Source organism: Sesamum indicum, linkage group LG1, assembly GCF_000512975.1.
Source record: "Sesamum indicum cultivar Zhongzhi No. 13 linkage group LG1, S_indicum_v1.0, whole genome shotgun sequence".
Classification (NCBI taxonomy): domain Eukaryota; kingdom Viridiplantae; phylum Streptophyta; class Magnoliopsida; order Lamiales; family Pedaliaceae; genus Sesamum; species Sesamum indicum.
In genome coordinates, this window is record NC_026145.1 from 12,312,609 (window position 1) to 12,329,178 (window position 16,570).

General features: G+C 39.1%; 2 protein-coding genes across 2 annotated transcripts; one reads left to right on the forward strand and one right to left on the reverse strand.

The window, feature by feature from the left end:
• Positions 1–2,512, forward strand: LOC105164469 (PTI1-like tyrosine-protein kinase At3g15890; the record flags this gene model as incomplete). Its single annotated transcript, XM_011083119.2, is given in 4 exon segments — positions 1–70; positions 414–561; positions 1,331–1,593; positions 1,666–2,512. Coding segments are annotated over 4 exon segments (1,083 nt in total). The 3' UTR covers positions 2,291–2,512.
• On the reverse strand, positions 2,794–14,617 carry LOC105164478 (pre-mRNA-processing-splicing factor 8A). The gene is made up of 26 exons (XM_011083126.2): positions 14,110–14,617; positions 12,610–12,733; positions 12,413–12,505; positions 11,877–12,267; positions 11,134–11,620; positions 10,250–11,040; positions 10,049–10,134; positions 9,750–9,932; positions 9,319–9,633; positions 8,869–9,173; positions 8,315–8,769; positions 8,075–8,201; positions 7,717–7,958; positions 7,492–7,615; positions 7,185–7,374; positions 6,989–7,096; positions 6,460–6,713; positions 5,761–6,377; positions 5,567–5,673; positions 5,224–5,478; positions 4,661–5,134; positions 4,408–4,569; positions 4,119–4,316; positions 3,740–4,018; positions 3,396–3,638; positions 2,794–3,229 (listed from the first exon to the last, which is right to left on the reverse strand). Exons 1-26 carry the CDS (start codon positions 14,412–14,414, stop codon positions 3,038–3,040), a joined length of 7,107 nt encoding a protein of 2,368 aa, XP_011081428.1. The 5' UTR covers positions 14,415–14,617; the 3' UTR covers positions 2,794–3,037.

The following is a 16,570-nucleotide window of genomic DNA, read 5'->3' on the forward strand; positions in this document are numbered from 1 at the left end:
TTGCTTGGTGGGGTGTTGAAGGGATGATGGATTTCTTCTCAAAGTTTTGTTGTGTAAAGGGTTCAGATCGGTATGTGCTATCATTGTTTCATTTGGGTCAATGCTTATTTCTGCTGGTTGCGTATGGTTTGAATTCTTGAAAATACTTTTGTATGGTTGTGTTGGTGTGGGTTTTATGTTGTTTCTTTTGAATTTAGGTTTTTGTCTCGGATTCAGACACTGTTTTATTGATCAGTGATGCTTCTAGTTTTTCTTTCTTAGCTGCATAAATGTATGGAAGAATATGATATCAACTTTTGCTTTAAATTTTCTTTTAGCCTTTGTGATAGCCATTAAGCCCTTTCGACGTCTTCTATTGGAGTTTGTTGTATCTTCAAGATGTAGTTGATTAAGGTGAAGTCTTTATTTAACAGGAAAAACCAAGGGAAAAAGGACTCAACATGGAGGATTTTTTCTCTTAAGGAGTTGCAGTTGGCTACGAATAATTTTAACTACGATAACAAGCTTGGAGAAGGGGGATTTGGCAGTGTGTATTGGGGCCAGCTCTGGGATGGTTCTCAAGTAAGATTGCTGTTCTTCTCATCCAGTTCTGAAATTTTTTCATCTTGCTGGTTTTGGTTTGTTCTGCTTCTAGCCTCTAGCAATCCACTAAGTGAGATGTGCAAGATATAGCCAATGGTGCTACGGAATCATATTAATTTGCTTCATTTTTTGCTTCGGCAACTTTTGACCAAAAAGGATGTTTACCATACATGGAGAGATGGTTTTCAAGCTTTGTTTCTCTAAATCGCCTTCTTGAACATAATACATAAAATGGATAATGACACGAATGCATAATACTCGTGTTTCCATCTTTTCTCCTTTGGTTGTGGGTTTGCATCTACTTTAGCTATTGATTGAGGCCTTCCATTGTGCATGTCTATTTTGGTTGTATAAAAATGGGGTGTGCAAAATCCTGAAGTTGTACATCTGTTATGGGTTTATAATACCTTTACTACACTTAAGAAAGATGTGGGACGGTGGAGATGCAAAGTTAAGAAGGGCGTTAAAAAGTAGTTACATGTGTTCTTTTATTTGTGTGGTTCGCATAAAGAACCAGTAATTGTTAAGGCTTTAGGAGATGAGAAACATAGTGGTTACTATGTTCAAGATATACATTAGAACCAGTTTTGTTTTCTCTAACCAGAGATAAAGCCTACTTGCAGGAGCTAAAAGATCAAACTTTAAGTTTTGCATGATTAGGCTCTTGGAAAGTATGATAAGCACTCATGACCCCTTCGCCCTCTCCATGTTATTTATGCTGGGTTCTTCCTCATGCATGCTTCAACAGATAGCTGTTAAAAGGCTAAAATCATGGAGCAACAAGGCCGAGGTGGAGTTTTCTGTAGAAGTCGAGATACTTGCTCGTGTACGGCACAAGAATCTGCTGACTTTACGTGGCTACTGTGCTGAAGGCCAAGAGCGTCTGATCGTCTATGACTACATGACTAATTTGAGCCTACTATCTCATCTTCACGGGCAGCATTCTGCTGAATGTCATCTCGACTGGCCGAGGCGGATGAACATTGCTGTAGGTGCAGCTGAGGGCATTGCGTAAGTACCTGAGAAAACTCTACTTGTATTCGACTTCTTCCTGCCGTTGAACTGATATTTTCTCTATTACAGCTATCTACACCACTATGCAACACCCCACATAATCCACAGAGATATTAAAGCCAGCAATGTATTGCTAGACAGTGATTTTAAAGCTCAAGTCGCGGATTTTGGATTCGCAAAGTTCATCCCTGACGGAGCAACACATGTAACCACCAGAGTAAAGGGTACTCTGGGCTACCTCGCCCCAGAATATGCAATGCTTGGGAAAGCATCAGAGAGCTGCGACGTTTATAGTTTCGGCATTCTTTTGCTTGAGCTCGCTAGCGGAAAGAAGCCTATAGAGAAGCTTAGTTCAACAATAAAGCGCCCGATCACGGACTGGGCCCTGCCGCTGGCTCGTGAAAGAAACTTTGGTGAACTTGCTGATCAAAGGCTAAATGGGAACTATGTGGAAGAAGAGCTGAAAAGAGTCATCTTTGTTGGACTTGTCTGTGCAGATAATCGGCCCGAGAAGCGACCAACAATGCTTGAAGTGGTGGAGCTGCTGAAAGGAGACAAGGCGAAATTTGCAGCTTTAGAGGATGACGAAATGTTCAAGGGCAGTGTGGCTGCAGATTCGGGGACGGAGGACAGCTCGGAGATTATGTCGGAGGACAAGGAGCCAAAACAGGAAATTGAAGATGTAAAGCCGTAAAGTATACATCTGCTGGATGGTGGGAAACTGAAAACGGAAAGAACTTTTATGAGTTGGTTTGGTGATTCTGTTACCTTTATGTTAAATGAACTTGTAGGAATATTATTCTTGTGCTCAAGATTTCTTCATATTTCTTTGTAGGTTTTGTACAATAAACTTCTTAAATTTTAAGTTGTAAATTCCAGAGTAATTGGGCTCTATTCTACTAAGTTAAACGTAGTTCATTTTCCTGCTTTTGCTTTTCTGGAAAAGAAAGATGGCCCTTACAAGTTTTTCGTTTGAACATTAATAGTCGTTCCGGTTGGAATTTAAGTCCGCACTCCACACCACGTTTGTTACTACAAGTATCACATCGGCTTTCTAAGTAAAATTATCATCTTTAAACGAAATGATCTTCATAGGATTCTTTTCAACTTCGAATGCTCACTGGATAAGGGATTCACAACATTAGTGGACAAAAAGCGTTCTACGGTTGATGGGAGAAAAAACAGTACGCCCACCGCTGATGGAGACAAACAGCACTGCAATCAAACTGACAAATAGAATCTGAAACGCAGTTTACAGGCTATAATGAACTATCCAAAAGAGCAGCTAAGCAAGGGATCCGCCAATGCCCCGTGTAATTTCATACAAAAGGTAAGCTATCGGGATACATATTTACAACAGGAGACTCTTCACTTCTAGAACAAGTTCAGTACAACAGTAACAAATATCCCATGGACCACGGCGAAGATGTGTTCGGAAAGATTACGTGAAGGTGTCTTCCCTATCACCCTCTGCAGTTTCACCTTCCTCCAGGTTGCTGAATTCCAGGAAATGTGTTGGACGATGGTCCTCGTGATAGTACTCACGGGGTGTGCCTAGCTTCATCCCATACTTCATGCTTACAGTATGTTTCACACCCATGAAGTTGTAGTTCCAAGGCCCGTTGTCGGGTACCTGTAAAGCCAAAATCATATGAAGCCAAGCATGAATAAAGACGCTATGAGAAACAGAAACGTACCAGCAGAGACGAAGAGCCACGTATTGGATATTATGAAAGAAACAAAAACATTACCATGTAGGAGCCGTCTATTGGATATTATAAGAGAAACAAAAACATTACCATGTAGAAACCGAGGAAGCGGTCACTCAAGAGCATTTGGACTTTCTCATAGTAAGTTGGCAGGTAACCATGAGGATTGCTTGCTGCATCGGTGTTGCTCTTTCCCCATTCGTATCCTGATGGGGTCAGCTTGTACGCAGTTAAAGAGCACGAACCAGGAGTGAAACTGCAAGTCAGAATTATGCATTTCTCCCCATCCCATTGTTTGTTGTTTGATAAGACCCGAGCATGAGCGGCAAGGTCCTGTATACAGCAATTATTGATGTTAAAGGTGGGTCGATATAGATGAACAGCGAGAGGCATAATGTTTTCAAAATGAATGTGAAAGAAAGCCGAGAATAAACCTGTGGTGACAGTTGAGGAAGCTCATTTGGCTGTGTATGCATCCATCCTAAAGGCTCCAAGTCATTCAGGAAGTCGTGTTCAGGAAGAGCTGATGGAAGATGAACCTGCTGGTGAGTACCCCACTGTGGTGGCATGGCAATGCAACGGATCTCCTTGACTTGGGGATTGTCTGGAGGACTTATGCCATAAAGGTATCCAGCAATCTGGGTGCGCAGGTCAGCAATGCATATGAACTTCTTCAAGATGTTTTTGGGCATAATGTAAGTATATCCCGTTTCCTGCACAAATTGGATCGTAAAACATATTAGTGATATTATTTGTACAAAGTATTCCATATGAATTCAAAACCATGCTATTGACATTTTCACAGGATACTACCTTGATGTCTTCCGAGTTCACATATATGTGATTAACCCGAAGATGGAGATTGGTAGCAGATATAGCCCTGACTCGCCAATCAGTTTTAGACCCAAATGCCGCTTGTTCATAAGGACTTGTTGTGGTAACAATCAATTCATCTCCATGCACATTTGTGGTCCTTGTGGTGACTGCCGTGAGCTGACTAGCCTCCTTTGCCTGAATGAAGGATAAAAGCCCATATTTAATAGGCAAGCAAAATAAATATCAGAGAAATAACAGTTCATGACAGGAAATGGGGGTAAATGACCTGTTTCTCAATCTCAGCAATTTGCTGCCGCTGTTGTGAAGGTGGAGTAATCTCAGCTCCAAGAATTATATCACGGATCTCAGATTGGGTTAATGCAGATGTGTTCACATTGTTCTTCTTTGCATAATCAGAAAGTATCAAATCTCTGAGGGCAACTTCAACCTGCATGTAACAAAAGGAGATATATAAGGAATGCAACTCTTACCAAGAGCAATGTACTCCCTTAAGGAAGTGGCACATGTGATAATCTCACCTTCATCCACTGCTCATCTGATAAAGAAGGCCAGATGTGGTGGGGCTCAGTGACAATCGTCTTGTCAGGCTTCAGCAACATTTTTGCCTTCTCATTGTTGACATGAAGAGCTCGCAGAATCAGTATCAGCCTCGAGAAGGCTGTGTACGATGAGATACTCTTCAACCAATCATCATATATGTTGAACAAGACCATTTGGGGTTCTGTGGCCTTCAATATTAGATCACCAAATTTCTCAATTTTCAAGCAAGCCTGGAAAGGCAACTGCAGCTCACTTCCTTTGATTACAATATTTGGGAAGTCAAGCAAGTGCACCTCAAGGGGATCCAACATTCCCTTGCGTGTCACAATGATTTGTTTTGGCTGTTCCTCAACAGGCAACGAGCGGACCAGTGCAGCCACTTCTTCAGCAGTCTTCCACTTGGCCAACTGACCAAGCCGCTTCTGCCCAGCCCACACACTTGTATGAATGACCTGCAAGAACCAGAGGAAAAGAATGAATCTATGAATGAACCTCAAACTATGACAAAGGAAACCAACTCAGTAAGGTAAAGGGATCGAACCTTCAGAAACAGTTGACCAGTTCTGGGGTTAAATATAAAAATGGCACCATTAATGGGTTTTGTTGTGAGATTTCCCTCAAAAGTCTTGTGTATTGTGACACGATACACATTCGTGTCATCCACAAACCAGATTATTTGATTGCTGAATATCTCCCCATAGTTCTGAGATGATAAATAAGGCTCTGTAGGCTCTGAAGAATACAACTGTAATCCTTTTCTTATCCGTTCTCTTAGAACATATAATGCTGGATTCGACTGCAAGCAAAAGGTACATATATTAGAAACATTTGTATTTTTACCAAGAAGTGCACGTCAACAACAATAAATCGTTAACACTAAGTACCTTCATGATCTTGTTCATGGCCTGGGCAAGCAACGGCTTTGACCCAGGGAACCAATTTCCAAAAGCAGAATGCAAGTTATATGCTAGATCAATTCCAATCATCACACCTGCAGACAAAATCATCCAAATCACTTAGAATGGAAGAAAAGCATCCTTTTAAGGTTTAATGTACGATAGACTTGAGATCAACGTACCAGTTGGTGATGGATAGATTGACATATTGTCTGTTGTGTAATCCATAAACTTTGCCCTGGTGTACCGCTCAATATCATGAGAATCATAATCACCCCAGCGGAGCTGCACATCTATCCAGTATTTATTGCTAGCCTTTTGATCAAACACATCCTTAGACTCAGCCACAAGACTAGGCTTTGACATGGGCCACCTATGGGCAGCAAAGAGTAGGATGTCAGCACATGAGCTGTTCATTTTGTAACTCTTCCTAGGGTGAATAGTTTCTTTCTGGACAGTCTCAATTTCCAATGCATCCAACTCCTGATCCAAAACCTGGCAAAGATCCATCACCACACTCTCATGTATTTTCTGCCACAAGTGAGCACGGAATATCTGGATCAGAGATATCTTGAGCGTTGGAATTTTTCCATGCATAAATATCCCAGTGAGATCCAGCTGGACTTGGAAACCAACATATACATTTGCTCTGTTTATAGTAGGCGACCACCAAAGGGTAAATCTCCTGTTAGGAATTTGATTAAGTCCAGATCGTTGAGCATTTGTCAGTTTCTTATACTTCATAGACTCCTCGAAACCTGAAGCCTTCTCCCAGAAAAGACCCTCCCATGTTGGGAAGCTGAACACCAAACAACAATAGTAAGATTTGTTATAAACAATTCCAAAATAACAATACCAACATACTCTTGGGAGAAACTTACTATGTGCCCTTAAACAATGTATGCTCAAGAATCCCTTCGACTCCTCCCAGAGCTTGAATAACATCAGTTCGATAATTGTTCAAGTTCCACAACTTCCCATCATGCCTCTGGTGTGTCCACCAGAATGGATTTTGCTTCAGGACCTGATACTGCTTAAAATCTGTTCTAACTCTCCACCCTTTGTCGTATGCAAGGGTGTGGCGATCCTTCTGAAACAGTGTATTGATTCGAGGTATCCCCCGATCCCAAGAATCCTGAAGATCAAAGTGTAAGACGTGAGTGCGCACAAACCTTTTCATAAAGAGCAAGTACCAACCATTAAACACAAAGGCAAGAATAATAAACGCAAGCCGTACCCCAACTAAACCTAGGGTCCAGATGGAAAAACAAATAATAGCAAAAAAGTAAACATGTACAATACGATCCATCCAACAATTGACAGCCACAATGCTAGCCATCAGTAGACCCCAACAGAAGAAAGAAAAAAGAATTCAGACATTAAGCAAAGTAAATAAATGGTGAAACTCACTTCCAAGTCCTCCAGGGTTAACCGCCTGTTCTGTGCTTGGGCTTCCTGCCTCTTCAATGCATACTCAGCCCAAACACGCTGCGAATCAATGAACTCACTTTCCCATGGCTGCCACAGAATCAATTAAAGAGGAATCAGAGAGTAATGCCACAACTTGATGAGAAAACATAACAGCACAAATATGAACTTCACAAACCTGTATGTACCGATACAGATTTGGAATCAGTTGATCCTCTTCGTGACTCATTCCACTCCTAAAATGAGTAACACCAACATCTGTCTGTTTACTATAACGAAGGTCACTCTGAGGAATCAATATGTGACCCATTGACAGCATTCCAAGTCCACCAATTTCCTTTGGCGTGTAAAAGATGACAGGTGGGAACCTGACAGCAGAACAAATTTCAGAAGTTCAGCCGTTCAGGTACAGTAGATAAAGTTTCAGAAGATTCTGAAAGTCCAAATAAATGAAAAATGTCAGAGACTTAAAGAAACTACTATACCTGCTAGGCATCTTTGAGTTCAACCCAATCTTAATACGTGTTTGGATTTTATTCTCACACTTTACCAGCAAATCCAACAATTCTTGCGTGTGAACAGTTGCTTCACGGAAATATGTCATGAGGCCTGCAAGAGTAAGCAAAAGGCTTTCAGCAACAAGTAGAAACTAGCAGCATACCACCAAGTGCATGATGCACTACAAGGCAGAAGCAATGTTGATATATTACCTATAAGAGCTGTATTCCATTTGTTGACAATCTTTGTGAATGTTGTTGAACCAGAGGACATGAGAATCTGTCTTACTCGATTCTCGAACACCTTCATATGTTCATCATCTACACGCAAGAAAGCAACTGCAGTGCGTTCTTTTGTCTGCTCATTTTGCAGATTCCAAACACCATCCCTTGTATTGCTAAAAGCCTCTTGAGTCATTCTTATCTTAGGTAGTATACGGACTTCAAAACCACACCTAAAATACGAATCAGTTGTTTATTATTTTTCACGTCCAAAACATGTAGACGACCATACGGTTTCAATATAATAACACAAGAAAAACCAAAATCAAATTGAAAAGGCTATACATACATGCTGAACAGCAAGTTTGGATTGTCTTTGCTGTAGACCGACACAAAGCTGTTCTCCCACTCAAGTGTCGTAATACTTCTTGGAAGACGATTCTTCATATCCCAAAACACACTTCTACCAAGGTTGACTGAAAAATGATACCAAGACCATTTAGCACAGCCACCAAATGTAAAGAATCACAGGATTAAAACTAAAATTAAAGTATTCTCCAAGATACAGTCAAACAAAAAAGAACCATACCATCATGCTTCATGAGTCGCATTCTAGCATCTCTTGGCCAGCACTTCTTATTGTTATAACCAACCATATTTTCATTGTTGGGATCCGGATGCTCAGTAAGATAGCGCTGGATGAGGTCCCGTGCCTCCTCATGAGTGAAGCGGAACAATATATGCACCTTGTCAATGTACCTGGAGTACAATCGGATTGGATGTCGTGTTTCCACCCTGGTGTCATGATAAGTAATAAACTCATTGGGCATCTGTGGTGGACCAGCTATTTCACTGGCTCGGGTCAAACCAAGAAGCAGAAGATCCAGGACAAGCCCATAGTATTGCACAACAAATGAAGCAAACTGAAGACCTCGTATGAGCCCATAAGAGTTTGTATGACTCATATCCTTGTATGATAGAACGACGTTGTTCTTTGCAGTGACATAATCAGCAATGTTGTGGTCAAGAACTAAACGCAGAAGCCTGCGATTTTATGGGATCTAATCAGTGTCAAGCATACATTTCCATACTTGCTTCCACACATAAAGGAAAGAATATAAAAATTCAGTTCCCAATACTTACCTGTTGAGCATGGTTAGATCAATCTTTTCAAAAAATTTCTCAAATTTAGTTTGAAGCATTACAACACACTGGCCATCACCAGTATCCCATATGCCCTGTAAGTTGTTTATGCCTTGACACCATTTGTAAACCAACAGTGGTGGAGGTTCCGAATCTGCAGGTTTAATCCAATTTGGAAAAAGGTGTCGTTTATCACCCTCATACCACAGATATTGATCCAGATACGCATCAGTAATCTTCTCAAGAGGTTCGATCTCATAAACGGGAATCAGATAGCTATATAAATCCATGAACTCAATTCCAACCTGCAAAATATTCCGCTGTTCAGCTTAACATGATTTGAAAAATAAAAATGAATAAAAGAAAAATTAACAACTCATTCTCCCATTCGTACAAACACATCTTGTGGATTTTATGGAAATGGATGAGCGGGCTTTGTTCGCAACTTACTTCTTTGAAGGCTCGCTGCGTAAGTAAATGACGTTTAATACGCGACAGAGCCTCATGTGGGTTATCATAAGCCTGCTCAATCAAACCCAATTCTTCTCTTTGTAACTGGTTTAATCTAACAGCCACACTGTAGGACTCCTTCAGTCTCTCCAGAGCAAGGATGAGGAGTTTTGTATCGTGTTTGTAAGACAATGGAGGAAAAGGGATTGGAGAGAATTTTCTCGATTCCAGCCAATGCACAGTTGTAGTGTATATCGCCACTGCTTCTTCTGGTGTGACATATGGACCATCTTTCAAGTAGTTGTGCTGTCGTTCCTGCAAAGAAGATTGGGAGGAGAAAACATCAATTAAAAGCACTCAAGGAAATATGGGATGGGGCTTACATTCTAGTTAACTTCATCAAATAGTAAAAGAATCACGAAAAAACACACCTGTTCCGCCTTCAACCAAAGGCGGGTCAATCTTCCAAGATTCTTTCGGCAAACAGTCTTGTCGACTGTCGCCCCCCTTCTAATACGTTCTCGATTATAATGAGCAACATTTGTCCACCAATCAGCTTTTGATTTCACATAACGAAGTATCATGTTCTCAATCGGAACAGGCAAACCAGGCACCTTACAAGCCCAAGAATTATACAAAACAAAATATCAGCGCTGAACCACGAGGAAAGGCATTAAGAATATGTGTTGACAGCCATAACAAGGACAACAGTTAACACAAACTAAAGTACCTTCCAAGGAATATTTGCTTTCCAACAACGCCATGCTTCACTCAGATGTTGCAAAATAGTTCTTGCCTTATTTTGCTTAATACCCTCTGCAGTGGAAAACGAGCATTAGCATTCTTAATACACGGAAGAAAGCACATATATCAAGTATGGTTGAAAAGAGAACCAAAAATAGATATGGCCTAGAAAAGACGGGATGCTTGCCTGGCATGGCATCAAGTACATCATGCATAACAGCAGCACGAAGCTCCAAATCGAAGTGGCTTTCAACACGTTGCTTTGTCACAGTTTTAGCCACTCCTTTGGAGTGCCGTCCTTCAAATTGTCTGGCAAGTAAATTCCCCAACCATCTTTCCAGAAGAGGAACTATGCCCCGCAGGAAAAACAACCATACTCTCCACATAGGTGCCCAAAAACCACATCCAGGACCTTTCCCGACTGGCCCAGTATTAAACCGGTAATAAATCAAATGCTTCAAGTCTTTACACATTCGAATCTGCCGCATTAGCCGGTATTTATACCGGTACATACCCGTTAACTGGCCAACGTGTGAAAAAATGTATTGCAACCCATCAGCCAACTGAAATGCATCCACATTTCCTAAGCGAAACTGGATATTCGCATCAACAACAAGCTTCGTCAAACGCAGAATTTCACGGCACAGATGGAAGGCATTGCCAAACCGTGACTTTTTGCGTTCCTTAGTGGTAAGGGTCTTCACAGGCTTCAAGTTGAAATTGTAGTCAAGATGGAGGTAGTTCAAATTTTTCCTGTGGATCAGAAGATTCAGCATATTGTAACCTTGCTTGCATACTTGTAGACCTGCTTCAGCCCAATCAAGTTCAGTGGTCTGGAAGAACTTTGTAGCCTGGAGAGACCTAAACAGGTGCTTCTTCTTCTGAGCTTTAGGCGGGCGGTGATGCAGCTCATTCAACACAAAGCATTTCAGCAGTTTCTGGTAACTTACACGAACTTTGACAGGGTACGATGGAGGACTGCCAAAAAAAGACAAGAAGGTTTAAGTGAATAAGGTACACACATACACTGGAATCGCATCGTCACTTTAGAAAATGAAGGGTATTTCTTACCAGTGTTCCTTGTACCACTCAGATACAAGAGGTATATCTTCAGCACGCCTCATCCGACCAGACCGCATGTTGAAAGGCCGCGGAGCAAATAATAGTGAAATCCCAGCGGCAGTGGTGTCAGTATAGATCGGAGTGCTAGTTAGTAATGGTTCGACTCCCTCAGGCAAAACAAAATCGTCATCTTCATCTTCTTCATAAACCTTCCTATCTCGCCTATCTTTATTTGTACTTGTTATCGGGTGAATGAGAGGGTCGTAATAGAATGCCGGTAAATCGGGATCCTCAGTTTTTATGTACATCACCATTGGAGTGTGATAGATACTGAGCTTTACTTTCCGAGGCCTGTTATTGTAAAGATGAGGGAATGCAATCCTATACTCTGTCCTAAGAGGTGACCGAATGATAAGTTTATTAATGTCATTAAATTCATTCCAGTCCTCATCCCCTTTCTCCATGTCACGATACAGAGGTTCAAACTTAGGACCACCTGCAAAAGTAAAATTTATTCAGAATATATACATTTACGATAACTCAATCAACTGCTACAATTCACTCATTAATAACCATTTCCAACTAAAGCCAAGAATACCAGAACAGAGTCCCTCAAAGGACAACGACATGGAGTCATCTCCTTGAGATGGATAGAGTGGCATGAAATGCATACACAGCAGAAAAAATATGTGCAAGATTAAACCGGTAAAAAGCTCATTATAAAAACAAACAAGATTTAACATCAAACATACCAGGTATGCACATGTTCAGAGCTTTGGCTGTGAAGAATGACTCCATATCGAAAAGGTAAAAGTAATTGCGATCAATCAAATCAGACAGCAGCTGCCCAGCAAGCCGGTGAAGTGTCGCCATAATAGGAAGCGACAGGTGCCATTTCCGGTAACTCGGCCCATTTATAAGCTTTGTCTTCACAAGTGGTTTATGGTCATAGAACCAAGTATAAACAGCTGAATCTTCTTCCTCATCTAATTCTAACTGGATGGGCTCCAAAGGATCCACATCTAGGAGATTATCAGCATAATCCAGAGGAGGTTCTTCATCATCAAAAGGTGGAAAACGCATTCTCTTAAAATGTCGTCGATCTCTTTTCTCTCTTCGCATCATGATCCACATAGTACCCCACTACAAAATTTTCAAAAAAATCCAATTAATTAGTATATTAATAATAATAGGAGCACGACGTGGCTTGGCGCAGAAGGAGAAGTATAAAAGTTATATTGCAAAAGGATATCAACGAAGTTGAAGTACACAGCACAACAACAAATACCTGTGCTAAATAGATTGGTTCAACAACCCATGGTATTTCATTTACAAATGTTATAGCCCCAGTAATGTGGTATAGAACCTTCACTTCACGGACCTAAGGTACAGAAAAGAAAAAAGTTAATGCATATATATTCAAGGAGCCAATGTACCAAATCACAAAACCGTTCAACAGGAAGCCAGCCACCACAGCATAAATACCTGTTCCCAAGGCATGGGCATATTTTCGAGAAGTTTGTACACAGCATGCGGCACAAATTTAAGAGCTCCCAAATACACACGCTTATCATGGCGATATTTCTTTGATGACATGTCACCATGGTCCCTGCACAAAATAATTGTTCAATGCTCACTCACGCTAATACACAGAGAGACAATATGGCCTATTAAACATCTACATAACATAAAACATTCAGAAATTTACAGCTCCAACTGGGCGCACTCTTGATGAAAGAAGTTCAATTAATCAAATTCATTCAACACAAACCTCAAACAGCTTTAGCAAATGGAGAATCATTTCAATCCCCAAAAAGACTTCGGCCAATCAAGCCGAATGCTTACATAATTTAAGTGAGTCACATCCATGTACCAAAAAGATCAAGAGCAAACATGGTAAATGAATTTCCATACAGGAGCATTCACTAGCTCAACATTAGTCAATAGGCGAAGAAGACAAAGGAAGATGATCCACCGAAGAAGGCTGTCTCTAGGAGAATTTTTTTACAGAATAACATGGTGTACCATCAGTCAAGCCGCTAGCAAATCCACATAAAAATTAGAAGCTATCAATAACCATAAGAGAGTATCAATATACCAGCCACATAGGAACAGGAGAACAAAACCAAGACTTAAACTTCCCATCAATTAATTAATTTGATTGACAGACAAAACTCTCCAGGCTCACAGAGACCCTGAAATCTATCATGATGGTTTGTTTCGGAAACCTTAAGAATCATAACACCAGGATGAGTTAGTATCCAATGGATATATACAAATGTTTACGATCTTCAAACTGAATTTTGTCTACCTTAAGCTTTACAGCTAACCACTTGAAGCTTGTGTCTTGGTGCCTATTAAACTTTTAGCAAAATTACCATTTAATTGACGCCTGAGAAGGCCCAACCAAAACCTGGAAAAGGTTCTTTGGGACCTTCTCTCGCACATATTTCTCCTATTCCAATCAAAGTAAAATTTAAAAAGCAGAAATGTCATATAGGGTTTAGCAAATGCTTCCGATCACAACTCAGATAAAATGACCTCTTTCAAGTGTAGATAGAAACCATTTTCAGCCGTTATAGCTGGCATAAAACCGGTATCCTTATTCCTTAAACAAACGAGAAACAACCAAAAGCAATATTGAGGATACTTTTTTTTTTTTGAGAGAGGACAATATTGAGGATACATTAAAAACTAGTTATCTATGCATCCGCAGAACAAAATATTCTGAAAACTTAAGCAGAGATATCATTAACAGCCGACCAATAACTTAAAAATAACACGAGAAATGACGGAAAATCTAGATTCGTTAAGCTACTAGCAACTAAAAGCTACAAAAACTTGTAGAAACCACATCAAACAGGTCGCAGAAGAAAATCAAGCGGAGAGAAACTTCTTAAACACGAAAAAAGGGCTTAATACACCATTTACACCGCCAAAAGAAAGCAACCAAGATAAAGGTAACCTAACAAAAGAACAGCATACCGAATGATTTTCCTGACATGCTCCGGAGGCATATCCTCCTTCTGCGTCTCAACAAACCCAAACTTCCTTTTATCACTGTACCGCTTCGAGTTGAGCTGCATCCACTTCCTCGCCCTCTCATCCAACTGCGACTCAGTCGGCACAACTGTGTAAGACGGCTGCACCGACGGCGGTGGCGGCGCAACCGGTTGCGCCCCACTAGTCCCAGGCGGCGCCATCATTGGCGGCATAGCTCCAGCGCCGCCGCTTCCGCTGGTCCCTGGCGGCGCCGGGTTGTTCCACATATCCTGCCCGTTGTTATACATGTTTGTATAAAACTAAAACCCTAAAATCCCTAGCAAAGCCACCTCGATTCGTCGAAACAGCAAATTCCCGAATATTTGTTGGTGAGTTTTGGGAAATTCCAGCAGCGGGTTTTGGGAAGTAGGGGTTTTGTAGTGAGGTGGGATGGAGCACACTTCCCTCGATCTCTCTCTCCCAATCGATCGAAGAGAGTGAATTTTGAGTGATGAGAAATGTGGGCCTTGCTTTATATGTAGTTGGCAAATGGGGAAAAGTTGTCTGAAATGGCATGACCGACTCTTCACTATATGGGCCTCTTTCCAGTGGACTATTTTCCTTATGGGCTCAATCTATTCGGCTTCACAAAATTATTTCATGAAGATTAGTTCTCTTAAATAAATTAACTAGATACGTCACATGCAGTACTTGCGTGCATAATTTTTAGTAATACTCTTAACACCACCAACTCTTATACGAATCCAATATTTTAACGTATGTTGGTCTAATTAATCAATCTAAAATAAAAATATGTATTTATCTTAGATACATAAAAAATTTGGTTTGAATTTATTGGAAACATATTATTCTCAAAGAAAAGCTCAAATTTTGTTAGGAACTTCAATTCGGAATCCATATATTAATTAATTTATTTAAATTTTTTACTAATAATTTATTTTAAAATATTTTGATGTTAACAATATGACAATAAATACCAACTTGATATATACTTTTGAAATAGTAGTGGCTCGTAGAAATATTATATCATAAAGTAATATTTTGAAGGGAACTGATATGTTTGAATTTGAAGTGTTGTACCACAAAGCAAATCCAAACAGAATCAAACAATCAGGTACTAAATTAACCTATTAGATTAGACATCAAAAGATAAACAACAATTGGAACCACCATGTCCTTTTTGGCTTAGCATTAAATTAAATTATATTACATTAATTTACAATAAAGATTTAGATTATTACATTTCAATCATTAATTTATAAGCTCGTAAATCTTATAAAAAATTTAAAATTTATGAGATGTTATATCTTATTTTAAAAATAAGTTCATAAAGCATTTTAGATAAATTAAAATTACCGAGCTCATAAGATGTTACTCCCTCCTTACTTCTTTTGCAAAAATTTATAAGCTCACAACATCTTATTTTCAGAGCTTACATACTCTATTTCTAAAAAAACTTACAGAATATTTTGCAACATTTTATAAACTTTTAAATATCTTATAAGTTCACCCAAACACGACACTTTTGAAAAGTGAAATAAGTGACTTTTGACCAATCAAGTTCTATTAGTAGTTGAGTATTTTTGGAAAAACAAACACTTCATTGAAAATTGTATTTTGTAGATGGACTTATATTTCTAAAGTGTAAGAAAAACTTAGAGCCAAAGATTTTGATTGATCACATGAGATAAATCTTAACTTTTTTTTTTTTTAATAATTGACTTATCAAAAGCATGTGGTTTGTAATTAAAATCAAATCAAATCATATGGATTTCCTTGGATTTGTTGTCTAATTGACTTAAATGAAAGTGTCCTACATATCACCAAATGCTTATAAAGATATTTATCGCGATGGTGTGGACATTATTACATCATAATATAAATTTAAAAAAATATGTAGTAATTGAAAATTGATTAATTTTAATAAATTCAATAAGTTATGATTAATTAAATATTATAAAAGACTTTATAGCAAAACTTTAATTTAGAGTTCTATAACACGGAGTCTAATTTGGGAGGACTTTAATTATTTTGCTCCCCAAAAAAAGCCTAGTTGAACTTCAGGCGTGGTATCATAACACGTGTGATATAAATAAAAAAAAAAAACAAATACAATCTGAATAAAATCAAATGACTAGAGGCTTTAGTCAAATAGTATATTAATTTTTAAAAAATAAAAGGCTGTAGGTTTGAATTCCACAATTTATAATACTTTCTCATTTATTTTTTTAAATATATTATTTATTTAAAATTATAGTTCGTAATTTCGGAGGAAATTATATATAAAATTGATAGACAGATACTTCTCTTAAATGCATACACTAAACTCCAAACCAATAATTGTGAGCAAAAAATTTATGATATTAATTACTTTAGCATGATGCAATTCACATTTATTTTATATTTAATGGTATTTAAGGTTATGTCCAATCTAAAAGTTTAG